Source organism: Hypomesus nipponensis, chromosome 28, assembly GCF_054491055.1.
Source record: "Hypomesus nipponensis isolate SF chromosome 28, ASM5449105v1, whole genome shotgun sequence".
Classification (NCBI taxonomy): Eukaryota; Metazoa; Chordata; class Actinopteri; order Osmeriformes; family Osmeridae; genus Hypomesus; species Hypomesus nipponensis.
In genome coordinates, this window is record NC_140388.1 from 6,160,148 (window position 1) to 6,186,424 (window position 26,277).

A 26,277-nucleotide genomic window follows, 5' to 3' on the forward strand; every position below is an offset into this window, starting at 1 on the left:
TTTTTTTTTTACTGATCTTAGCCTAAACACTTGCTGCTACCTGACGGTGACTGTAAAACTGGTAATATTAGTTATGAAATGGGTGGTATGTGTCTTTTTACCAAAATAAATGAAAATGTTAAAAGGTAAACTTTCATTCACACCAAAAATGTTTTTTTCAATGTACATTTTATAAATACATGTACAGTATAAAGCTGAATCAGCATCACAATGTCAAAATGTAATGTAATGTTAATCCTTGTATGAAATATTTGACGTAAAAATGCAAAGTATTGCATTTGAAGGAATGTGTTGACTTTTACAGGGCTGGGCTGTAACAAAACAAACATTATTCCAAGGAATTTCAAAAACCTAATATTAAATGTTTGTTTCAGTCAGGAACTGTCCCAATACTGAAACAATGAATGTTTTTAATAAAAAAGTTTTTCCATTTTCTGTTTGTAATTGTCTTATGTTGCTATTTGAAATGAAGGCTTCTAAGTCACACTGGTAACTTGCTACGGGCAGACAAGATATGTTCTCATTAATTGGACAAAAACATTCCTCAGACAGACACTGACATGTAGGTCAGTGTATTAGACATTTCTGGCAGCACACAAAATGAAAATAAAGTGATTGGAGGGATTAGGATGATTGTGTGCTGTGGTTAGCTTTACAGTTTACCTGTTGCTCTCACAACTTCAAAGGAACAAAGCATTTATTAAGTGTGTGTAAAGTAAAGCAGGCTGAGTATTAGTCAACGTGTTTTATTTATGATTTTATTAAAGATCCTCATACAGTATAAATTATACTGGGAAAAAGAGTCAAATGTGATCAAACATGATTTCCTGACAATTTACATGAAAGGTGTAATGGAGCCAAACTGATTTAACTGAATATAATAGAAACCAGACAACTCAAGTTTAACAGATAGTTGCCTCTGGATTAAACGTTTCTCCACAGTGTACAAAACTGCACAGACCTCTCCAGATAATGGATGATTGAGAAAAAAGTTCTGTATGCCGGTTCAGAATTCCTCCTCAGCCATGCGGCTCCTCGCTGCTTTCAGCTCCTGCAGGCGCTTCATGCACTCCTGCACGCTGCGCTCACCGTGGACCTTGTTGTCACGGGTACGGACATTCACTGTCTCACTCGTCTTTTCCTTTTCTCCCACAACTTCAACAAAACAACCGAAAGACAAGAAAATGGCTCCATTATAATTGACACGTTAAGAGGCTTGATTTGAAAAGACAGTTTTGCTTACAAAGTTCTTATCAAATTAATTATTCATTTGAATAATTTCCTAGGGCATGAAATATATTGGTTTCTTTACGGCAGCCAGTAAACATTTTCAAGATCTTATACTGACCCAGAATGAAGTTATATTGAGCCAGCTGTGCATTCCTGATCTTCTTGTTGAGAGTACAACCTGCGTCTAAATCCACATCAGTCATAAGCCCACCACTGTGGAACTCCAGTTGTATCTGGATAGACAGACGGATTCAAAAGATTAGGAGAACAACTTAATAAGTACAACTGGTGCAGATCATAGACAAATGTTTATCCCCGGGTTATTTGGTGAAACTATTGACAAACTGCTGACCCAGGAGCTGTATTGTTGCCAGATCAAAATGAATTAAATGTTTAGTAAAAGAATTCACGCTGAAACTTGTACAAACTATTATTGCATTGCTCTAAATAAATATACATTTCACAGAGGTGAGGCCTCTAAACAAATAATTTAGTCCAACTTCCTGCAAAGAATTGTGGAAACATCTGATGCAATTTTTGTTGTTGTTGGCATTTCCAACTCCTTATTGCACATTGACCACACACACACACACACGCACACACACACACACACCCTAGGTTTCACATGGGGCCCAATCTGACCAACCAACGGAACACAGTAAAAAAGAGAAAACCTGATCAAAATACCCACATTTATCTACAATAACTATGTTTGCTGGCAAAAAAACACATGTTGTTTTGTTTCAATAAAACCATAGAAACACTGTTCTAGACAGACATTCCAGAACACCAAGGTGAGGTCAGGGGTGTACCTTCTGGGCATATTCGTCACAGGTTGGTCCCACAGGTACGACCATTACCTGACGTGGAGAGAGCCACAAAGGCCTATGGAAAAACATTTCAAGACGTATGATTTACGTGAGATACATCCTGTTTCTCTTGAAACAAAAGAGCTAATATGACACAGGTTTAAATGACATCTGCACACAAAACCTTTTTTGGTATTAAATAAATAATTTGAATTCAGTACTGTTTAAGTCATGAAGTCAACTCAAAGCTATCACAAATTCAAGGAACTGATGATTTTCAAGCATGTTGTGGAACACCACGACTGTACACTAACCATTTCCCTCCATAGTTTTCAGTCAGAATGGCAATCATCCTCTCAACAGAACCCAAGATGGCTCTGTGGATAATCACAGGCCTTTTCTTGTCATCTCCATCATGGCTGCAAAACAAATAGATACAAAATATCAATTATGAATAACATTCAGTTTGCAAGACAACATTCATTTCAAAACATGCTGCGTAGCTGCAGCGCAGACAACGTGCAGTATAGCATGTAAAAACATGTTTAGCATAAAACAATGAAGAAGTGTACCAATATATACAGCATGATTGCCACAGTACCAAGGCAATAACATATATTATGGTTGATTTTGGACGACAATAACTGACTGAGGATCATCCAAACTTTCCAAAGTGAAAGACCATTGAAGCTGTACCTGACAAATGTGAGATTAAAGCGGATTGGTAGCTGGAAATCCAACTGAATTGTGGCACACTGGTGGTATCTGCCAATGGCATCCTTTATCTGAATGTCAATCTATGTGAAGAAGAGCAAACAATTGATCATTATTCTCTGCAGAGATTCTGTTCATATTACCATGTCCAGTCTTGACGGCACTGTTGTCTGCTACTTACTTTAGGTCCATAGAAGGCACCATCTCCAGGATTCAAAACCCACTTTTCTCCAAATTCATTCAGGCTGTTCTCCAGTTGCTTTAAACAAGAGATACCCTTTTTATTCAAACAATTGAAGGCATCTTGAACTAAATTAAAGCTTGGATAATCTTTGCAACAATAACATCTTGTTGGATTTATCGAGTACAAAGTGGAACATTAGTGAATGTCAGTTGTGTTTGTCTTGTATGACTACCTTCTCAGCTTGGTCCCAAACTTCAGGCTCTCCCAAGAACTTCTCTGGTCGGGTCGAGAGGTTCAGTTTGAATGTGAATCCAAACACATTATACACAGTACGCAGGAAGTCCAGACAACCCTTAATCTCCTCTTCAATCTAATAGGACGCAAAAACAAACAACCTTACAACCTCTGGCCTATTTTAAAGTTACAGGACTCTCAAACATGGCTAGTGTATGCTTGTATGTTGATTTAGCTTCTTAAACAACTTCCCATAACTTAGACTTGGTGTCCACCTATATATGTGTCCACTAATCTTGAGGAAATATGCCAAGCTTAAAAGCCCATTTGGTTGGGTCATCACCTGTTCCATAGTGCAGAAGATGTGGGCGTCATCCTGCTGGAATCGGCGGACACGGGTGAGGCCGGTCAGTGCCCCGGAGAGCTCGTTACGGTGCAAGACACCAAAGTCAGCCAGCCGCAGGGGCAGTTCTCTCCAGGAGCGGGGTCTGTGGTCAAACATGAGGCTTTGGAGAGGAAGACATCCATTCATTTGGGAAAGCTCACTTGATAAACAGCCAAAAGGTCTCGCAGGCAATACAGTGACATGAAACCTAATAAATTATATCGTATCTTGTATCTTGCTGAGTGGTCCAAGATTTTTGGACTCTTCCAATCCAAATAGAACACAATTAGTTCATAGAACTACTGTCACACTCTTAACCAGAAATCTCTTTAGCACTACTTCATGCCAACAAGATTATTAGGAACTAAAACCCACCTCAGCTATACTCAGACATACAGAAAAACAGTCAAGTGAAACTTCTTTCTTCCTGAGTGAACAATCGTGGTCAGTTTTTGTTGACGTTGCGTGTATGCGTACCCACGCGTGTGTGCACATGACGTACCAGTGTCCTGGGCAGTTCATTGGCTTGAGGGCGAAGATCTCCTTCTCCACCTCGAATGAGAACATGTTCTCACTGTAGTGCTGCCAGTGGCCCGAGGTCTGCCACAGCTTGCTGTTGTAGATATTTGGGGTCACGACCTCCTGGAAGCCCCGCTTCCTATACTCACTCTGGAAGAGAGTAAAAAAGGCATGAGAAGGGCTCAAACACCTGGTTGATTCAATCATTTGAATCTCATCTAAAGTTTTCAGAATTCAAGTGCATTTCAGACAATGTTTAGATTAATCTATCATGCTAATGCCTTCATCAACTCATTATATGGTATGATAACTTCAATAGAAAAAAAAAACAAAAAAACAAATGTCTTCACACAGCAACAAAGACGACCCATCCGATCTGAAACATGATGTACGATGTTCACTTACTTTGACAAAGTCCATCAAGCTGTTGTAGATGAAGGAGCCTTTGGGAAGGAAGAAGCAGCTACCTGGGCTGAGGTCATGGAAGAAGAACAGATCCTGCTCCTGGGAACGGTAGAACAGACAAGACATTCTTACACATTCCTCAAAATGCAAATGTTGAAAGCTTGCTTCATGTAGCCTACTCCATCACTTCGAGCAAGCCTCGTTGTTTAGTTTTACATTGAAACATTGCCTTACTTGTGTCATATTCTCTGTGACTAATAATAAACTGTTTGTCGGCACATACCCGGCCGAGTTTGCGGTGATCTCGATTCTTGGCCTCCTCCTGGAACTTCTCCCACTCTTTCAGCATCTTGGGATCTGGAAAGGAGATTCCATAAATCCTCTGAAGACTTTCCATATCGGCTTTGCCTTCCCAATATGTGGAAGAGTTCTGAAAACGGAGAGGGAATGCATGTTGTCAGTGAGTTTATTGAATTTGTAAGTTACTTGTTTGCAAGCCAAATCCCTCCTGTTAACTTGACAATGTTTCTAAAGCAAAACCCACCTTATGGATCTTCAGAGCCTTGATCTTCCCAGTGTGCCTCACATGAGGCCCTCTGCACAGGTCAATCAAGGGCCCACACCTTGTTAAAACAAAATACATGTTTGATTTGAATCTTGCAAGAACACCCAATTAAACCAGTATAGATGAATTCAGACATTGAATTGTAATCTTCTATAAAAGATGGGGGACTCACCTATAGACTGTGGTGGTCGGGGTGGTAACTTTCTCATTCAGGATGCGACACTTAAACTTGTTATACTGCCAGGATTAGAATTAAAATGATAGTAAGTGCAATATTGATGTATTTATAGTAACTACACAAGGCCTTAAAGAGATGCATTTACCCAAATTGTGGTCAATAACTATAGCTTGAGATAGACAAACATTGATGGACTGCTTGACACAACATATGTTCCAGGCTTGAACGTCGTACCTACCTTAAACATTTCCAGAAGAGTCTCCTTCTTTATTTCCAACCTCTCAAAAGGCTGCTTCTCCTTAATGATCTTCTTGCACAAGTTCTCAAGGCCAGGGAAGTCATTGCTTGACACACCCCTGGCAAAAACAACAGAAAGCGAATCATAGTGAATTAAATAATGCAGTAGTTGCATAGCAACCATCTCTGGGATCTCAGTTCACATGTGTCCTTTGTTTCATTTGATTATTTATTATGTGTATGCCACTTTGCATGCTAAATGAATACATGTAAATTAATACTCATGTTATGGTTAGACCACAAATGAGCCGGTAAAATGGGACCTCTGATCTTTATTACCCATTGTCACCGACTGCTGCCTTCAGGATCCATATCCATTCTAGTCTGGTCTTAGTAAATATGATCATTAATCCAGTTGGACAGCGCGAGAACATACAGAATAAATCTAAATGTGGCCATTTCTTAGCATCTCCAGCTCTGGTCCTGTGTGTGAGTATGTGTGCACACTGCCCAGTCAGTTCTGTGGCCCCTGGCAACTGTGCAGTCAACCTGCCCTTCGTTCAGATATGGATAGCGATATTCCTGACAAATCTCCTCATTAAGATGTTGCCACCGTGACAGAAAGAAGTACGTTCGGTATGGTTACGGTCTGTAACAAAAACTCACTCGCTGTCAAGAAACATGTCGTAGTAGAAGCCATTCTCAATGGGAGGACCATAGCAAAGGCATCCCCCATACACACGCTCCATGGCTTCACCCATGATATGGGCACTCGAATGCCAGTACACCTGAGGCCATGAAGAGATGTAAGGAAGCCAGACAATGACAATGGCCTGAGAAGAGGCCCTGACGAAAACACAATGCATTACAATACTTTACGTTCATGGATGTATGGCAGTAATATGCATACATTATATAATTTATACGTTTAGGTTAACCTGTGGGAGGAGTTACCAAAATGGTCTGATAAATAAAAAGAGAAGAACAAAAACAACATCTAGATGGATAAACAGCAGATAAGAGGGGAAGAAACATGTCATTTAGATGTTGGGGTGGCGCTCATCATTATATAACTAAGGATTGATTCTCAACACTATATTTACAGATTCAAAGCTAGACTTACAGCTTGTGCCTCTTCGTCATCAAACTTCAGCAGTTGCAAGGTACAATCCTCCTCCAATGGTCGGTCAAGGTCCCACACAACTTTGTTGACTTTGGCTATTACTGTGTTGTCAGCAAGACCTTGGCTGTAAAGAGAACAAAACTATTTGCATTTTCATCCCTGCAGCTCATAAGCAAAAAAGAGTTAAGACTCCGTTTCTGGGTCACTCTTTGCAGAGAGGCCAATGCAGCAGGAGATGTTCCTGTTATAGAAGGTGGAAGCATTTTGGAATCTCTAGTTCCCCGTCTTGACATCACTTGACTAATTCCATTATACGTACATATTTACATCATCTAGTATACAATCAAAGAACACCTGATCTGACATTTGGGTGATAATATTCTTTTGTAAATGCCAGTCTGACTGGCAGCTTGCTATGCAGGATCAACGCTTGAACGAATGCGTGACCGCTGATGAATATTTAGGAGGTGCTGCACTTGCCAGCCACTGTGACCACACTCACCTAATCCCACATGCCACCTGGTACGGTGTGGTCTTCCATGACTCAGCATCCACCACGTTGCCATCCGGCAGGGTGACCTTGATGGGCTGGCTGTCGTCCAGCGCTCTCCTAACCATCAGGGCATCGTGTTCAGCTTTCAGGGTGCTGTACAGACGCATGCGCTCCTCCATAAACTGGGGTGGTGGGGACAGCTGTGAAACGAGTTCAATCATTTGAGCGCCTTGGGCCAAAAACCTGGACGTTAGCTCATTTTGATTGGGTTGCTTCATATTTTGTTGTTGAAGGATCCATACTTTTCAATACTACAAAGCCCAATATCAATAAGTTTGGCTTTCTGAACGCCAAACCACATCAAATAACTTTGAAAACGTACTTCTCATGGCTTGCAACTCACCTCAGACTTGCCCACATTGTCTCCTGAAGATTTCTTGGCCTTCTTCCCTCCACTTTTGCTTTCAGAAGCTCCACACTAAATGCATTCAAAGATGTGTGATTTGGAGACCATTACCAAAGGGTCCAAAGCTTATCAGATAGGATTGAATCTGATGTTTTTTCCCCCCCATGTTATGCGTTGCAATAGAAATCTCTCTTTATAGATTAAGTAACTGAATTTGAAATACATAATTAAAAGTTTAAACATTTAAATATCTCTTCCTCCCTCCCCCTAATTAAGACGCTGCTACGTCCTGAGCTTCCACCCTCTTCCCCCACAATACTGGCGAAGGTCTAGACTAGATTTCATCTGACAATATTAAGGAATTGTTTTCTTGAATTGGATCTGATAACCAACCCAGTTATCTGCACTGGGTTTTAGAATAGAGCTGTGTCACCTCTTTTCTGTTTCCGACAGTTTAGTTGTCAGGTTAGAGTTTTGTAGGTCCCAGTTAGATGTAAAGGAAATAGGCCTATTCGTAATGTGTGGCACAACGCTCTCTAGCGGTCCTTATCTCACCCTCTGTATCCTAGTGCTGCCTGTTTGTTATCCGGTACACCCAGTTTTTGTCTGAATTTTTTTCAACGATCAAATGCTTTATGAAGTGGTGCACCTTGTTTTCCGAGATTTAAATCAATGCCACGCCCGCCTCTTAAATAATTATTCCTGCGTGACAAGTTACATACCACCTCTCCCTAGCATTAACAGCGGTGTATTGCGAAGATTATGATGCAATAGCCATACGCGTATGGTTATTTGCGAAGGATATGATCTTAGGTAGCCGAAGTGATCTTAGGTAAATTACAAGGAATATGATACCACATCCATAAGCTCCTACTCACATGCAATGAGTAATGTGGCTTCATATTTTATATTACAATTTAGTGCACATAGAAACGTGCCGGCTGCCAACTTTAGCCGCGACTTAGTTATGGGGAGCCTAACCAACGCTCGTATAGGCTAATTTGTTATTTGCGATCCAATTGAATAAATTAATTATTCTGCTAAGTCAATACAAAAATAATCATGCACCTCGTGAAAAGATTACTTTCTTCTAAAAAAATATTTTGCGTTTATAGGCCTACAGGTTGGTAGCTACGTTGAAAAGCAATTTTAATGTAGCCGGCTACTAGTAGCTTTGACAGTCAGTGGCACTTGACTATGCGCAACGTTCTTTCTGAGTAACAGAAACTTAATGTAAAATCAGCTCACTTCACCGACAGCTCTGGCTACAGTATCATGCCGGTGGTTGTAAATGTGCGTTCATCCTTCATACATCAGTATACTAAAGCGGAGGAACTCAACGATAAAGGAGTCCAAATGGATTTGCGAAAAGATAGCTAGGATTCTGACTAAATAAGTAAAATTAACGTGGGAATTATAGCCTACACAAAATATATGAAATGGGTTCGTGCACCCTTCTCCTAAAATAGCCTAGTCGTTAGCCTACCTGTTTCTCTTTGTCCAAATGCAACTCCTTCATTTTGTCCATCACATGCTCTTCCGCCATTAAGACTGACGATATTTAACACGTAATATGAATATACCAATCGAAAACAGTTTTTTTTTGGTAGATTATATGAAGATATGTGCAACTCAATTACTGGAAAGGGAAGTTGTTGGCTACTGCCGATCTACACGTTTCTTCTTACTTTTCTTTGTGTTTTAATGGCAGATTGCAACATACAGAGGTACATTACCGCCTCTTACTGTTCGGGAGTGTTAGGCCAACTCAATAAATACAAATAAACAAAACATATGGCCTAACGCCCACCCCAGTCATTCAAATACAGATAAAAATAGCCCTGCAAACTATCTACCACGTTTCTTGTTTTTCTTCTTTAGATTTGATGTATCGCATTCAATTAAGGCTTGAAGGCCAACAATTAACTGGACGGTCCAAGCATAGCCTAGGCTACATCTTTTTAAATGTGCGGAAGACTAGACGCCAATATAGGCGAATTGCTACTCTCCTCAGGCGGAATTAAACACTGCTCTAAATGCACATTCCAGGATACACCCTATGCATAACTGGTGGACCTGCCAAGCAACCAAACACTTATCTCCTTCCAACAGCCAGTTTGTAGAAAGTAAATCTCCTGCACCACTCACCCAGCCAACCCCATACCTAAAACCCTCTGTTCAGCCCTATACACCCTATAATGCAAGACATGAGACATGAAGCACCAACTCCAGAACCCCACATTTACCAAACAATTATCTACCACAACCCTTTCCTACCAATATCAACACACTCCTCAGACCTCAAGTGCCTCAACCTCAATATAAGAAGCACAACCACATCCCTCTTACTGCCCCCTAGAGTTGGAACCTACAAAGGATCCACGGCAGCTCAAATGTTCCACCCTCTGAAATATGATCCCCACCTCCACCAGGAGGTCAGGCGGAGCTTCAGACCCCACACACTGCAAGGACGCTGGGACTTAAATCAGTCAGTTCTGCCTGGGACGGCCTCACATCTGCCACCCACAATAACACCCACAGAAGACCCACACATTCTGTGATCTAGTGACCTCCAACCCTGGTCCTCAGGGCCCACTGTCCTGTACGTTTTCGATGCTTCCCTGCTTCAACACACCTGGTTGCAATAAATGGCTCGTTATCAAGTTCTGTGGAAGCCTGATAACGACCATTCATTTGAATCAGGTGTGTTGGAGCAAGGAAGCCTCGAAAAATATACAGGACAGTGGGCCCTGAGGACTAGGGTTAAAGTCGACATCTGTAGTGAACACAGAGACCCCATCAGTCAGGAGCTGCTGGCGTATGATCCGGCAGCTTGACCCAGTTGCTGGGGGCTAACTGTACCCACCATAGCGCCAGCGCCAGGATTGGAGACATGAAAAGCACTGTTTTACAGGCCCTTTAGTCTGAACCACATCTAAGGATTGATGGGAAACCAGCACCAAATACCAAACAGCCATAATCTTGTGGAGTGCCATTATCTACAGCCACAGATTCCTGTGCGATAAGTAATTTAAGTAATACAAATGTTTGGTCTATCAAAGCTGGGATTTGGTCAGAGAGGTTTGAGAACCAATATAAGGCTATAAGTCACTGTGCACTGCCTCATTGACCAGTCCCAGATTAAAACATGATCAAAACGTGACTACAATGTTTTAATCTAAAATGAAAATGTTTACAATATGTCAGTAATTCGAATGTTATGTTTGTATTGGAGTTAAACAATTTGACATTGCTTGCAATTATCCTTTACTAAGAAAATTCATGAGCATAACACGGCCCAACTGTTCTCAGGTTACGTTAAGTTTTGTCAGAGAGGGAATGTTTACCAACTTGTTTTGTGAGGTCATACTGTATTTTTCAGTTGCAAACTGAGACGCGCGCAGTGAGACACACAAGAGCGCCATTTGATCAAGTGATCCTGTCAGTTTACATCGCTTTAGCGATTGGTTCCATCAAATTTAAGACTTGCCCACTTCCCGATGGTTGGTCGGATTACGGTTAGTTTAGTTGTTTTAATTGGTCGATGAGAGGATAAATTTGTTTTATGTTTTTTATGCGTTGTATCATAATGGAAAACTATTTGTTAACCTACAGTAATTTATAGTGTTAGGGTTAATGTAATTACACAAAGCCTTAGATAAGAAAAGTCAGTATTGAATTCCAAATTAATTTCGAGGACAGGACAGTGTCAGACAAACATTACAAGGAAATAAACACCAGAACCTGCAGACACATTGCCCTGCTTTAATACGATACGACACAGCGTATGCAGACTACAACTGTTTACTCGTTTGCAGTTACTTGTCTGACTCTCGCAAATGACGTCTCAGAATGAAAACGACTGACACTAGCCTAAGAGGACAGTCAAATTCTTTGCCTCAGTTTTTTTGACAGTCTTGTCTGCATACTTTAGCATTTAGATTTCGGTTAAATGCATCTTCTAGACAACGCATTCATGGAACCGTAAGACAGACATTAGACTGTGTATGGACCACACAAAAATTGGTGAACGTGAACTGCTTCGGTGGAGAAAACATTTTCTCCGCTGCATTCAAAGATCTTCTCGAGGATCCTCATTTTGGGTAAGACGATTTTGTAGGCCTACATGTAGGCTACCCCTGTATCTAGTTCAAATGGACCTATAGTTAAATCTCGTTGCAGATTAGTTCTAACAACATCGGAATATTTTTATATTCGTGTGAGTGGCAGTAGCCTATAAGTGTTGTGGCATACTTTAAATAATAGATTGCACAATCAATTTTGAATTAGGTAGCTACTTGCGGCCGTGCTTTACATAGCCTACATTTCATAAGAAGTGTCTTGACAGCAGAAATATCGACGCAAAAACCTATGGCATCATCGAGGGTACCCATTCTTTGCAAACGTTGTCTTCATAACAACGTCACTGTTATACAATGTGTGTTACTGTTGTTTATCTGCCTATATGTGCATGATGTCATGATTGTCAGTGCATGCTGTTATTAAGACTATCGATGTGGAAGTTAATATGGTCGTGATATCCAATTTTCTCAAATGTAGTAGGAGTTGGTATAGTTTTTAAGACTAACCCAATGGCATATTATATGGATACGAATAAGATTATAATGATCCATAAAGTCTATATATGCGGTTTAAAATATAAAGGGATTCGATACGAAAGTCAAAGTTGGAAATCGCTTTTGGCAAAAGAGTGAAATAAAGTGATACTTTTTTCAGAAAGTACAACAGACAATCAGACATATAAACCAGACGTTAAAACATCGTGTAACAGCATGGTAGGACGTTCAATTTTCATGTTTACTGCTCGTGTTTATTTACACATCCGGGTGTGTGATATCGCCTCTGTTAAAGTCCCACCTTTTCTCCTCGAGAATAGACTCGTATTGGGAACTGTAGGCGTCAGTCATACAGTTGAGGATCTTCCCCTCAGTGACGTTTTCATCACAAAGTAACCAAGCCAGTTTATCACGAACTCAACACAAAGGCAACAACAAAGAGGACGGAAATGTCCATTGTAACCAACTCTTTTGGATCCATGTTCTTATCTCAAACGTTAATGATAACTAATAATTCATTTGAGAGACACCAGAAGCATGTTTTAGCCTATGCACCATTTAGTTTGGGTCAAGCTTCGGTCTGATCTGATTAGACTCTGGTGGTGAGTATGAAATGTGTTCGCCAAATCAAAGTTATTGAACATATTTTTCCGACTATAATACAAGCGTTACTTAGAGCTTCTACAACTATGCCTTTATTAGTTATTTGCTTGTATTGTTCTTTTCGAGATTCATGCTATATTTGACTGCAAAATTACATCATTAAAATCGTTCAGATGTTTCCGCGTGAGTCGTCATAAATGTCTGTGCATACTGTTTCAAACACAGTAAAATGAGCATTAAAAATCAGTGTGGAAAGGAATCATTTTAACCGCAGAAGATGTTTTAGCATTAAGAAAAAGAAAAACACGAGAGAGAGACGCATGCTAAACCGATTTTTTTGGAGAATTTTGATTGGTTACGCACTGCCTTTTCTGTACCAAGCAAGAAGTCGCACGCGGCTCCTTCCCTTTGTTGTGCTCACACTTGTTGGCTGCGCTCATGTGCGCGCTACATTTCTTGTCATTCACAATTGTGAAGTGTTGCTTATCAATGCATGGCTCGCAATAACAGCCATAATACAAGATCTCGTAGGATTTGCTTCATGCTTATAGAAGCTGTTTTTAAATTCATCCACTAAAATGTTTTACATGATCGTGCTGTGATTATTGTCATGACAAATCGTGTCAATTTTCATGTTTTTTGTAAATGATCAAGAATGCATTGTGTTGTTCTTAATAGCTTCGTGTCCATTGTCATTATAATGTCGAAAACGATTTGATGTTATGCCTAGGCTCTCCACTGGTTTTACAAAGTGTCTTGTTATATATTTTCATTAATCCCGTGGTTAAAACATTTGAAAAGACCTGTCTTTGTTTTGTCTTTGTCACACTCCTAAACATCGCATGCACCAACATGGGAAAAATTAACCTGTAAATGTGACGCTGACGTGAAATGTCGACTTCCTGTTCAGCTGTGGAAGTTGCTCTGTTTCATGACTGCCTTGGAGTAACAACCTGAATCTCAAATGGCACACAACGATCCTACATAGTATGTCAAAGATGACAGTATGTCTTAGACACAATTCAGAAAACACTTAACCTGATATGTTTGAATGCTTTCCGGACTATTCTGGCCCATAACTGCCCAGTGTAATGGGTGTCAGTTCACAAAGACAATATAACATCCCTGTGCAAGTTAAGGTGCAATGATATGACAAAGTAGTTTGTCATAGTGTGGCATTCAATCCATGCTGCTTGCAACATTATGCAATGCGTAAATATAGTTGTAGTGGCCAATTAAATTCAGAAAGGCAAGAGGTTTGGGAGTCTGGATGGTGAATTGAGTTTTCCAACATTTTCCACCTTCTCTCAATCACAACCAGGAAGTATTAAGACACATCTGAAAAGAAACTATCTGGCGTATTGATAAAAACAAAGGGCTATTAGAGATGCACTTCCTTTTGAGATACTTTGTCCACTCCACTCATGCCAACAGGAGATGGCATTGAAGATAACATGGCATTTTTAAATTGGTATACTACACAGTTGTATCTGAAACATTTGAGATATAAATGAGAATTAAAACAGAATATGGATCTTAAATTGTAACCTGCCAGACATGGTACAGATTTCAGATTGAGTATTAATTGAGTAGTGCATGACCCACTATTTCCAGTTGATCTCCTACTATTATACATATTATTGTACTATGGTTGTGAGAACTGTATAGTGTGCCTGAGAACATTTAAAGGGATATTTGAAGGGAATAAAGGCAGTCAGCAGGGTTTGGGTTTTCCTCTTCACTGTTGGTTGGTCTCTCCTGGGAGTTGTAGATCTCTTCAGTTTGTCCTTTTCTGGCTGGCACTGTCTCCAGAGCCCTTGGTTACAACACCCCTCATCAACAGTTGGGTGCACCTTGGAGCCAAATTGAAACAAGCTGCCAGCCATGACAAGTCGAGTCAGGGCCAGGCTGGGGCTCTGGCTGGTGGTGCCGGGGCTGGGTCATTGGCTGGCTGTCGAAGGTCACTTTTGGCTATTGGTTGGCCCATTTTCGCCTGGCCCAGGTCACTACGGGCCATTGCCGGGGCTCTGGTGAGGTGTTTTGCCCACAACCGTCCACCAATGTGGCACGGCGATCCCAGAGATGGTGAGACCAAGAGTGTTTGTTGAGCTTTTATTATGTGCTCGTGTCTCAAGTCTTCCTCTTCCACACAACTGGCTGGTCTGCCCTGGGAGTTGTAGAATTAAGTTGGAATTATTTACTGCTTTCCTTTTGAGCATACCACAGATCGAGTTGTTACGCTGCATGTCAGCTCTTTGAGCCCTAGAGGCTGGCTGTCAGTCTATTATCAGTCCTGTATGGGCCACTTGTTGCCCTTACTGGGTGAGAAGATAAAATAAAACAGGCGTTGTCTTTCCCTTTTTTCTTCTTTTTTTTTTTCAGTAACAGGTGCGTAGGTTTTGTACTTTGTTCAAATCCTGTGTTGATGTGTATATTTAGAGGAAAACCTCGGGCCCGTTCCATGAAACAAGTTTACCAAATAAGCCAGGGCTGATGTCAGTTACTTTCCCTGACATTAGCCTGGCTTATTTGGTAAACTCGCTTTAAGGAATAGGCCCCTGATATGCAGACAGATTCCCTTGCCCTCCAACAGCTTGTCAGTCAAGTTCTACATAGTTTTGGTCTGCATGAGGTCTAAAGAGGATAAATAAAAGCTTTTTTGGACCATGTGAAAATGCACTGAGACAGTATTTTGGAATTGCAGCACGCCTTTGATAGAAAATATTTCTATCTATTACACAAGATGCCATTCAAAGACGACATGTTAAGAGTTCCGCATATTTTTCTTTTTTAATGCAGCCCCTTTGACCCAACAGAATTGCATTATGTTTATGTCTTACAACAACTCTCTCCACTTACAAAACATCTTCCCCTCCGATGTCCCACACTCTGCAGGTTCCATTTCCTCTTGTGGTGTCTGTGTGGAGCGTGCCACACACCCACTCCAGAACAACGACGGCTTTGGCTTGCATCTTCCAGTGCTTCTTCTGTCAGCAAGTTCAGCAGAGCTGCAACTCGTCCAGTGCCAGCCCTGACGCCATCGACGAGCCCTGCCCGAGTGATATGGTGAAGATGACCAAGTCGAAGACATTCCAGGCTTACCTGCCTAGTTGCCATCGTACATACAGCTGCATCCACTGTCGGGCACATCTGGCTAACCACGACGAGCTGATTTCAAAGGTGAGGGAATGATGCCATGCTTGGATGAAGCGCCCCAAAAATTCACTCAATAAATGTCACTTTTAGTTCATTTTGATTCATTATTTTCTAATTGTGTAGAAGATGCATTGAATCTCGAGTGGTTCTTGTGCAAACATACCACTTAAACCACAGATCTTGATAAATGCATATTGTTGGGAGCGTATCTACATAACAATAAATGTATACTTTATTGGGCAGTACTTAATCATGCACAGTTCTAAAAGCACATTAATGACGTGACCTGGCTCACACTGAGTTTAGTATATCAAGCTTGCTGAGTAGTTATCGGTCTTGATGCAGGCACACACATACATAATACTGCTACACCAGGCTAATACAGCTGGAGGTTTTGGTTTGGGTCACCGTGCACACAGGTAAACACATGCAACCACATGCTGTCATACATGAAAGGCCATGACAGTCATAACAATTATGAAAAAGTTGATCACATCCACACCTGGATCCAGGCCATGGTCAGTTGCCTTGGTTGGTTAAGTGTAGACACAGTTGATGGGCACCAACATCGCTGTCACATAAAAAAACTAACATTTAGTTGAATACAATTATTGTCTAACCTTAATTGATTCAGATAGTTTTGGGGGGTTTACAAACACTTTACATTAAAGTTACATCAACTACGATTTAACTACATTGAATGGTAGCTGTGGTCAAAATGACTTAGAAATTAAGACCAAAAAGTGCTGTGTAAGATGATCTAAGGCGATCTAACTGAACAGTTGAGAATTCAAAAGGGTGCAGGTGTTCATCTGATTTGGCAGCTGATGAAGGCGATTGAAGTGACTGACCATGATACATGCTTGTGACAAGCGACACCAGAGCTGTCGGCATGCCAAAGCACAACGGAAAATCGGTGAACTTTCGGTTAACAAAAGTTAAAGTTGACAATCTGGTGGAGTTTGTAGGTGGGAGAGCAAACGTCCTTTAGGTCGGCCGGCTCTGGAGAAACCTGTGGAAGTAAAAACAGACAAGTGTGTTCAAAATAAGAGCAACGAGAAGTATCCTTTTACCAGATGTTAACTCGTGTAGTGTCTACAAGACCCAGGCCTGCAGCGTGTCACGGTCCCCTTCTCTCATCCTTGTTGACTGAGTGTCACACCACCGGGATTGACCCAGTTCTCTCGACAAACTGAAGGTCATCCCTACATGTGGCTTCTGCCGCTGACTGTGTGCGAATATACCGACAGGAGACTGCATGGCTCGCTGTAGTAATAGAGTAAATCCAGAACTTTCCTTAAAGGTTGAGCGATCAATCATTTTGTTTTATTTATGTCCATCCATAACAGATTAACGACGGATTTATTTCTACCGAGCGCACTTAAAGCCCAGAGTGAGTTGACACCAGTGGGACTACACCTGTTTACTTGTTGCTGTTGGCAACAAAGGCAGCTGGAGGTTTATTTAGGCAGCGGTTAGGCTCATGGGCCTTGGCCTCAGCAGTAGATTTAGTCTCAGCCACTGCACTCATTTGCAATGGAAAGAGCAAAGCCGATTGAGGGCCCTGGCTAACATTGTTGGCCAAGGATGACAGGGACAGGTTGACAGGCTTATGTTCTAACCCCATGTGTCGGTTGCACCTCTACACATGCAGGCTAATACACAGGTACTGTTCTGTCATTACTTTGATGTGAATGAAATGTGCTGTGCAAATACTAGGTCAGCCCAGCTTTACTTTAACACTAGAACTGGTGAAATTACACATTTACTTGAACTGCCATAATTGTTAAATGCAACAAAAAAGTAACATTATTATCTTAATTTTTATTAAGATATTATTATTATAAAAAAAAAAAAAAACAGACCTTGTGTTTTAGATTAGTGTCATTGCGCACTGTTAACATGTTGTTGAATCATTGATGCGCTGCAAAGATATTGAGCCGCTACATTTTAATAAATTTTTAATTTACATGAAAAAAACCACTTCACTTGGTATACTACGACACTGGTTCTTAGTTGGTGGGTTTCAGACTCAGAAGTGGGTTGCAGAATAATCCAAGAAGGCAACACACACTAATGACACAGTTATTGCAGAAAAAGAAAACTCCATAAAACGTTAACTTTGTCACAGCAGTTCACTGAATGTAACACTGCAGAGTCAACATAACCTTGAAAATGTAAATACTAATTCCTCAGCATGTTTTGGGTAGTACAATCCTTGCAAATGAATGCATGGAGACTGGGAGGCAAAAGCACCATTGGAATGGCTGCTGCAAAATGTAACAAACTGTAGCGACAGTAACACAGGCACTTGGCCTGGGCGGTATATAGGCCTATATAAATTTCTTACAGTATCCAACTTAATCCCACATTTTGTATAGCTCCTCCCAAGTTTAAAGAAAAGAAAATACAAGAAATGGTAACAGCACAAACAATATTACTGGGAGAGAAGGCCAATAGGCTATTGTGTCCACATTCTTTAACACGATCCACCTCTTGGTCTCCTGTGTCGTCTGACATTGAAATTATTTTCTTTCTCTTTTCAGTCATTTCAAGGCAGCCAGGGAAGAGCCTATCTCTTTAACTCGGTGTAAGTATTAACTCCTGAGATTGATCGTTTATTTTAATGAGTTTGTAGAAGTACATACGATATAAAGGGAGAATATGTTATGTTTACACAATTGGAAATGAAGGCTTTCATCAAACGGTAATAATGATTCCTAAACAGACATAAAACTATATCTATAATCTGTAGTGAGGATAAACCTTTGTTTGAGATGTTTTCATTATTGGTTTTTATTATTTCAGTGAATTGGTAAACACACCAAGCCTATCTAGCTGCACAATACTTTCTTACTATTATTGTTCATTATAATACCTTCTTTACCGAAATATCAGTCATCAAACAGCAATTTGATTGTATGCCCATTATGAAATATGAGGTAAGGTTGGGTCCATCAATAAAATCCCCCAAAATGAAAATGGGCATTAATCCTCAACACATTCAGTGTCATGCACTCTGATCGTGTTTGCTCGCTCTCTGTGGGGGTAACTGTAATTCCCCTCTCCTTCCCTCTCTCTGTGCTCCGTTCAGGGTCAACATCGGCTGCGGCCCGGCTGAGGAGCGGGTCCTCCTCACAGGCTTGCACGCAGTAGCAGACATCTACTGTGAAAACTGTAAAACCACCCTGGGCTGGAAATACGTAAGTGACCGTCCGAACCGTTTCCGTGTTGTGGGTTGCAATACTTTTCTAAACCCTCGTTTCCTCTCCTGACATGTTTCTTGCGAGGATTGGAATATTTGAACCATTTCACTGTTTTGTGCTCATTCATACATGTTTTTTTTCCCCCAAGTGTTTGAAAATTCCCCCCATGGCAACAGTCCCTGCTTAGATACAGTACAAATGACATCACTTTCACTGACTTGATTGCTTTTCTTAAGTCACTTTTACATATCCACTGTACTGCAAGGAGGATAAATAAATTAATTGTAGTTTGCAAGAGCCAACACATGGTCATAGAGGCAGGTTAGCCATGATGGGTGCCTGGGAAGATGTGGTGGCTTAATTCTTGCTCTAAACCAAAGGTGAGATGTATTCCTTATAAAGAAGGGCACTGTTAACATGATCCTTATCTTTGCTACATAGGTTTATAATATTATTTTTTCTTTTTAAGTAATAATAGTGATCATTTGAGTACTGTTTAACTGATGCAAGCAAGGCTTACGTTAGTGAATCACATTGCCGTTGTGCCTAACCATAAACTAAACTAGTCGGGGCATCATTATAGGTTCTTGCTATGGTACTACAAAAGACAGTAGACATTTTATGTTTACTCAATGAAGCTGCAAATGTTTTGTCGTATTAGGGTTAGCCGTGCATGTAATCAAATTGAACCACTCTGTAAATGTATTTCAAGGGACCAATGAGAAGACCTGACTAAATAAACTTTAACGGTGACTTGGTTCTACACAGTTTGGAACTGGTTCCATTAAGGATACAGTCCTTAATTCTCATGCCTAAAGATGAAAGACTATTTCATGGAAAGCCTGTTGTGGTGAACACACCATCTAACAACGTTTTTTGATAATACAATACGTGTTTTTAGACAACTATTATGTCAATACCTTTAGGCCGTAGAGACCACTGAAAAACGAAATGTCAACACTGTCATTACCATAACATAAAGTTTGGTAGTTAAAAAGTAAATTGGCAGAGCTAGTTCAGCCATGGCACTCAGGCTGCGCGTCACGTCATCTGCTGATGTCACTCACGCAGTCAACTGCAGGTGTGTTGATTGAAGGTCTAAGCCTTGAGGACCTGAATACTGCATTCATGCACAGACCCAGCAGTCACACATGCTGATGCATCATGCGCTGTTATGTTCCTGAATATTGTGCGGATCCTGCGACTGTCTTCTGTATCGTTCATACGGGATGTTGTTGTTCCGTGAAGCGAACTGTGAATCATTCAAATGATTCCTGTCCACCGGGGAGTCTTATATATTCTATGCTCCCTGCCTTGTTATTGCATGCACTTGTACAATGCTAGTTATGCTCCAAGGCAGGGAGTTTCCCCTTAGAAAGGACCACACCGCCAAGGACAAACCTATTTCCATTGCAAAAAGGGTTAAATCAATATGCGAGTGTCTTGACAGAACTCCTTTGTCACCAGTGCCACAGACTTAACAGAATACACTTGATAAAGTTGACGTACTGATGCCACAGTGTATCTGGTCTGTTCCTCTTGCAGGAGCATGCGTTCGAGAGCAGTCAGAAGTACAAGGAAGGGAAATTCATCATCGAGCTGGCGCACATGATCAAGGACAACGGATGGGAGTGACCTCCAGGATCTGCTTCCTGCTTCATGACTTTCGAACTCTGTCACGACTCCACAGACTACCAACAGCCCGGCTATTAACAACAGCCATGACCCCCATCCCCCCCCCCCCCCCGTCCCCTTAAAACACACCTACTGTAAACGGTAACACGACGTAACACCCTGCTCCCTAGGAAAACTGCACACCATAGTGAGGAGGAATCCAAGACAGGGATGACCCAGCAGCAGGGATGACCCCCTCCCCCCCTCCTCATCTGCCACAAAGAGTCTCTCCCTTCCTTTTAGTGAAGCTGCGTTTCTTCTTCATGGCTCCCAGATGTGTTTGACCCTCCTCTCCTACGGAGCTGCGTGTTTCTGGTATGGTGGGCAGGATGTCGAAGGGGAGCAAGAGAGACACGACTGAGCCGTTTGTCTCCTGCCGCAGTGGGCCGGAGGTAGGGCTCTTCGGTTTGTTTTGTTCATTTTACGTGTGGAGGTTTTTTTCGGCAGATGTTATAGTGTTACTGGTTCGTATTTGTGTCCTCCTCTGCCCTGGTTAAGGGTCTGTCTCTGTTCCTGGTGCTCTTTATCTGCAAGGTCCAAATGGGACTACGGGTTGGGGTAGGTATACCAAGGCACACGTGTCAGCATCTGTCTATTTCAAAGTTAAGGAAAGAAACAGGCTCGATGGCAGCGGTTGGGGGTTGCTTAACTACTGTGCATTTTTTATTACGTTATCGCCTATGATTAAGACCCTTTGTTTTCTTTATTGTCATTAAGACTTCACTGTGCAATCTGTGGGACATCCCTGTGCCTTAAAGCACCCTAAAAGCAAAACGGTGTGTTTTCTAGAAAAACATTGAATAGGGTGCTTTACGGCACACATGCATACACAACTGTAATGTTTTACAAAATGTCATCGTGGCTGGTTCCATTTGACAACAGTACTGACACCCTACACTTAATGCATCATCGTGTTACATTGATAAAAAGTATATATACATGTATATATTTATAGTAAGGATATGGATTATATTTACGTGTATGGACATCTGCTCTCATACATGCATACAGTATATATACACACACTGTTTGTATATCTGCATGCCAATTTGTGTCAACTTGCGTATTTCTAAAGCAGTTTTAAGTACTTGAATGCAGTTACTTTGTTTGCACTTTGCAGAGGCCTTTGGTTCATGAGTTTAGAGGCAAATGTCTATCTGCTGTTTTCCTATGCATCTGTCTTGAAGCCCTTTTTAATCATTATTGAAATAGTGTACAAGATGCATTGAATTAAATAAGGAGTTAGTAGACTGTAGGTGTGATAACATTTAACATACAACCACTTGAGAAAACCACAATCTGAAAAAAAAAAAACACCTGTGAAAAATATTTTGCTGCTGTAATGGAAATGCATTCTTATAGACATCATTCATAATGTAGAGGTGTTAGCACTTTACCACTATCGGAGAACCTCTCAATTCTTTAGGTTTTTTGTCTTTGCCTCTAAGCAGCATGAATCTTGTGCCTCTCCAAAAATGGAGCCCTCTTCTCATCCTCCTGCTGTGGAGTGCGTAACTCCACAGCAGAGAACTGATGGTCTTCTCCTTTCCAGTCAACATTCCCCTCAGACACGCTCTTCTTCAAAACTTCATAGAGCTCTGACTTGAGCCTATCCAAACCTAAATGTACCAAAACATTTTATCGTGTAGGAATTTAGTGGTGAAAATGTAAAGAGCAATGATTTCAAAAAATGGTTATTATATTCAGAGTAGAGTGAATCTGTATATGTACATGTGAGAGTATAGGGAAAAGGATAGTGTTCTATGGAGGAATGTATAGGGGTGGGGATGGGATGGGGTTGTGAAGTAGCTTTTAATTACAAATAATCAGACTTCAACATATTTGTATTGCAGTTGTTGTAGCAGTTAGGAATTGAGTGGGTAAGGATGTTGGGTTGCTGGTTGAAGGGATTTGAAATCAGTGAGGGCTTACTTTGCCGGCAAGGTCAGGCTGATCACATAACCTTATAATCTAAAACAAAGACAATGAAACCCAACATGATTTCCAACAACCTACTTGAAGATTGAACAAAAACATTTAGTCTTTACATTGTCTGAGTTTTTGTACGCAGTGACATAGTTAAGGTTTTATACATATTTCTACTGGATTTGTTCTTTTACTTCCCTGACTTAAAGCACTTTTGTTAACTATACCTCTGGCTTTATGTACGGGGATGAATGTTTATATGCAGGAGTGTGTCGGTTTGCTTTCCTCGTCTTTCATTTTGGTTATCAAGTGTTCTTTTTATTTTCAGTTTTTGGTTGCGCTTCTACCTGATTTGCAAGCTCTATAGCAAGTACATTTTTTCTTTGTATGCTTTCTTTTTATTTTGTCCCTTTTTTGTATTTGTTTGTCAGCTGAAATTCGAAAAGAGGGCAATTTTTATCTTTGCTGAACCCAAACCGAAGTAGGTTTAGGATGAGCTGGGTTCTCCAATCAAGTTTTGGGAGACTATTGGCCAAGACCATCAAACCTACACTTAGGACTCCCCTGTGCAATTCTTTTACATTAATTGTATCAATCATGTAGGATCGCGGGCGATCCCCAAAACCTTTCCTCGTTTGTGACATCGAGCACAGTCATTTTCCTCTGTGATTTTGCATGCCGACAGTTGTCACGGGAATGTATCATTGTCCGCAATGTATCTACGTTGTCCGTCACTCCAATCGCCTTCTAGCAACTGCTCAAATGAGGCGTGCACCACCCTTTCTCGTGCCCATTTCCAGCCACAGGGACATGTGTAATCTATCTTGCTCACATAGTTTGTCGCTCACGTTGATTATTGTCGTGGGATATTATTTTGCGGGAGATGTGTAGGATTCCTCTACCTTCCTAAAAGATTGAAATAAAAAGGCAGTTTGAAGAAGGATAGAAGAATTACAATTGCAGCTGATTAAGACGCTGTCAACACTGTTTCCTTTTGACCACACCAACTGTTTACATCAGTGACTGTCTTATCTCAGTGTGTCTAGGAGCAGCCCGAGTCTGGAAACATTGGTGTCCCCAAAAGTGAAAGGATAATGTTTTTGAATACTACAGTGTATCTATTTATAGTGGCTATTACATTGCTGTGAACTTATATTTGCTGTCACAGACACAAATTTCACTGATTTCACAGACTAGTTATATTTACGTTTTCTAATGTCAACCATATTTGACACTTAAAGAACTATCATTTTCTATTGGGTTTTTGCTTGAAATACAGTTTTGATGGATATTGTTAATTATGAGTCTTAATCGTTTATGATTCGTGAGAATATTCCATTGAGGCTGCTGAACGGCATTTAAAAGCAGGTGCAGTCAAATTAATCTGTCAAAAACGTATCGCCTGGATCCCATGGGTTAACATAATATTTTCTGTAGTGGGTCTCTTTAATTACACAGACACATGTAAAAGCAGCAGCTCGTTTCACAATAGTACAAACCAAATGTCTTAGCTAAACAATATGGGCACACGTTTCTGACTCCTGAAATGACTAGCCTCTCAAATATAACAAATCTTAAAGATGTCTTGAAAAGGCAGCCTACAACATGTACTGTTCAGATATCTGCTACTGAAAACAATCCTAGACATCTTATTTGGTTACACAGCAACTCTTTATCAGTATATTGGAAGGACTTGAATCCAGGTTAAAATGGTTTTACATTGGAAAGATTCATTATTAATAGTTCTTTTTTATAGTCTATGGGATGTATTTTTCATATCTATATTAAAGTTTTTACCTTTTTTCGCCTTTTTTCTTTTTGCTTGACTACATTGCTTTACGTTCTGGTTGAGTAACGTCATTCATCTGTTTTCATTTTTTTATTGTATCAGATATCACAATAAAACTTAAATGGCAAATGTGAATTGTTTGTCTCACTATATAATAAAAAAATTGCCTGTTCATTCAACTTCAATTTCCTTTGGGAAAATGAAGTCACTCATATCCACTGTGTGCAATTACCCAGGCTCAGCATACGCTTCTTACATATTTCCAAAGTGCCAGAGCAAAGCTCTGGACGGGTGGCTGAAAGGCGACTGTGATTGTTCATTAAAGACCTGGCTCGTTGTGCCATATTTGACAGAGTCCTCCGCTGACACAATACACGTCAAATGAAAGCTGTCAACGAGTCTGACTGTGCCACCTGGGTTTTTGTCACCAAGGAACTAACTAAGTCACTGCAAGGTTCACCTACGTAGAGCGGAGCAGTGTGTAAAATACTAAAAGGAAGTAGAAACTGGAGCAATTAAGAATGATTATTTATTGAATACTTTCAAATTGTCCTAGTAGTAGACGTCTGAAGGGGTAAGGAAGTACTAATGACACCCTAATTCAGCCCTACATATCCTAATTCAGCCCTACCTACCCTAATTCGGCCCTATATAACCTAATTCAGCCCTACTATATACCTTCTGTCTTAAAGAATCTGATCCTGGATCAATGTGTGGTTCAACCTCATCATTCAAAAGGGTCCGTGTTTGTAAAATTGGGGAACTGCACACAGGCAGTTCGCTTATTAGGACTAATTGTAGGACTTGTGCTAAAACACTCATTTGGTACTGTGTTATCAAACTTTTGGTACATTAAGTAGAATATTGTTTCATGTCTGTTGTGATTGTATCATTTTCTCTTCTGTTCATGTTATTCAGCTGTGTGTCGACTGTATTAGTTTCAAGGATAATATTGACAAAGGCTCTCCTCCTCTGTGTCTCTTGTCTCTTCAGTTCTTCCTCCCTCTCCCTGTACAACCATTCATCTCCATCTCTATCCCCCCTCCCCTTTTGCTGTGTCTTTCACCTGAAAACAATAGCTGGAGGTGACCGTAGGGTGTGCAGACTCTCAGCTAGTTGCCATGACTTGAACGCTGCTTCTATTTAAAGTGCAGTGATGTCATCGGGGGGAGGGGCCACCTGTCCCCTGTGTGGAGATTCACGGCAAAAAGAAAGGAAGCCATGGAGTGGAGGGGAGAGACTGCAAGGAATGTGCCTGCAACGTTTTCACAATGTTTTCCCCATGCTGTCATCTGGGCAACAGCAACCGATTCCATGCAGAGAGCAGAGCATGGGAAATAAAAATAACAAGAGTGTTTTTAGCCAACAACCAGAGACAGCTTCTAGCAAGACAATGTTCCACAAGTGTACAGCTCCAAAACAGCAACACATTCACAGTCCGTGCCGTCAAATTAGCTGATGATTAAATTGTTTATACATGTGACTAATTGTTCAGAGGTGAGTTCATGGAGTCAGATGAAATGTTGTGTTTACTTAATATAATGTTTACACAACCAATCCTTGACATTATCATTCTTCTGACATTTGTCCGTTTTGCTCGAGACACAGGAACACACCACTGAAGAAGAAAACACAATGTTTGCCAAACAGATGAAAGGATCAACACGGACAGACACAAAAATCAGTGCAAAACCTTTCCCAAGTTTCATCATTTGTAACAATTTGATCTATTCATCTTCATGATTGCACTTTCCACAGACGCGTCATTTGGAACTGATCTTTTAATTATCTTCCAGTCCAGTGTATGCCCACACAAAGATGTGGCAGCACTCCTTACTCCCACCGTCTTCATGGCTACAGAGCT

General features: G+C 40.8%; 2 protein-coding genes across 2 annotated transcripts; one reads left to right on the forward strand and one right to left on the reverse strand.

Annotated features, from left to right (window-relative positions):
* Positions 1-730: 730 nt before the first annotated feature.
* On the reverse strand, positions 731-9,192 carry tars1 (threonyl-tRNA synthetase 1). The gene is made up of 19 exons (XM_084695025.1): positions 8,969-9,192; positions 7,480-7,554; positions 7,086-7,276; positions 6,584-6,707; positions 6,127-6,248; positions 5,462-5,579; positions 5,218-5,282; positions 5,025-5,103; positions 4,764-4,910; positions 4,481-4,579; positions 4,059-4,225; positions 3,515-3,677; positions 3,170-3,307; positions 2,935-3,012; positions 2,736-2,836; positions 2,354-2,458; positions 2,043-2,115; positions 1,349-1,463; positions 731-1,155 (listed from the first exon to the last, which is right to left on the reverse strand). The coding sequence occupies exons 1-19, from the start codon at positions 9,026-9,028 to the stop codon at positions 1,007-1,009; spliced, it is 2,169 nt and encodes a 722-aa protein (XP_084551151.1). The 5' UTR covers positions 9,029-9,192; the 3' UTR covers positions 731-1,006.
* A 1,941-nt stretch (positions 9,193-11,133) lies between these two features.
* LOC146219659 (protein yippee-like 1) lies at positions 11,134-24,542 on the forward strand. The gene is made up of 5 exons (XM_084695089.1): positions 11,134-11,585; positions 15,558-15,842; positions 18,365-18,408; positions 18,913-19,021; positions 20,570-24,542. The coding sequence occupies exons 1-5, from the start codon at positions 11,490-11,492 to the stop codon at positions 20,657-20,659; spliced, it is 624 nt and encodes a 207-aa protein (XP_084551215.1). The 5' UTR covers positions 11,134-11,489; the 3' UTR covers positions 20,660-24,542.
* Positions 24,543-26,277: the final 1,735 nt, after the last annotated feature.

Coding starts and splice junctions, on each gene's coding strand:
- tars1 (XM_084695025.1), bottom strand. CDS start 9,028: ATGGCGGAAGAGCATGTGATGGACAAAATGAAGGAGTTGCATTTGGAC. Junction 2,837..2,934: donor GTGCCTTCTATGGACCTAAA/GTAAGTAGCAGA, acceptor TTCTTCACATAG/ATTGACATTCAGATAAAGGA. Junction 2,459..2,735: donor TTTAATCTCACATTTGTCAG/GTACAGCTTCAA, acceptor TTTGTTTTGCAG/CCATGATGGAGATGACAAGA.
- LOC146219659 (XM_084695089.1), top strand. CDS start 11,490: ATGGACCACACAAAAATTGGTGAACGTGAACTGCTTCGGTGGAGAAAA. Junction 11,586..15,557: donor CTCGAGGATCCTCATTTTGG/GTAAGACGATTT, acceptor CACACTCTGCAG/GTTCCATTTCCTCTTGTGGT. Junction 18,409..18,912: donor GCCTATCTCTTTAACTCGGT/GTAAGTATTAAC, acceptor TGCTCCGTTCAG/GGTCAACATCGGCTGCGGCC.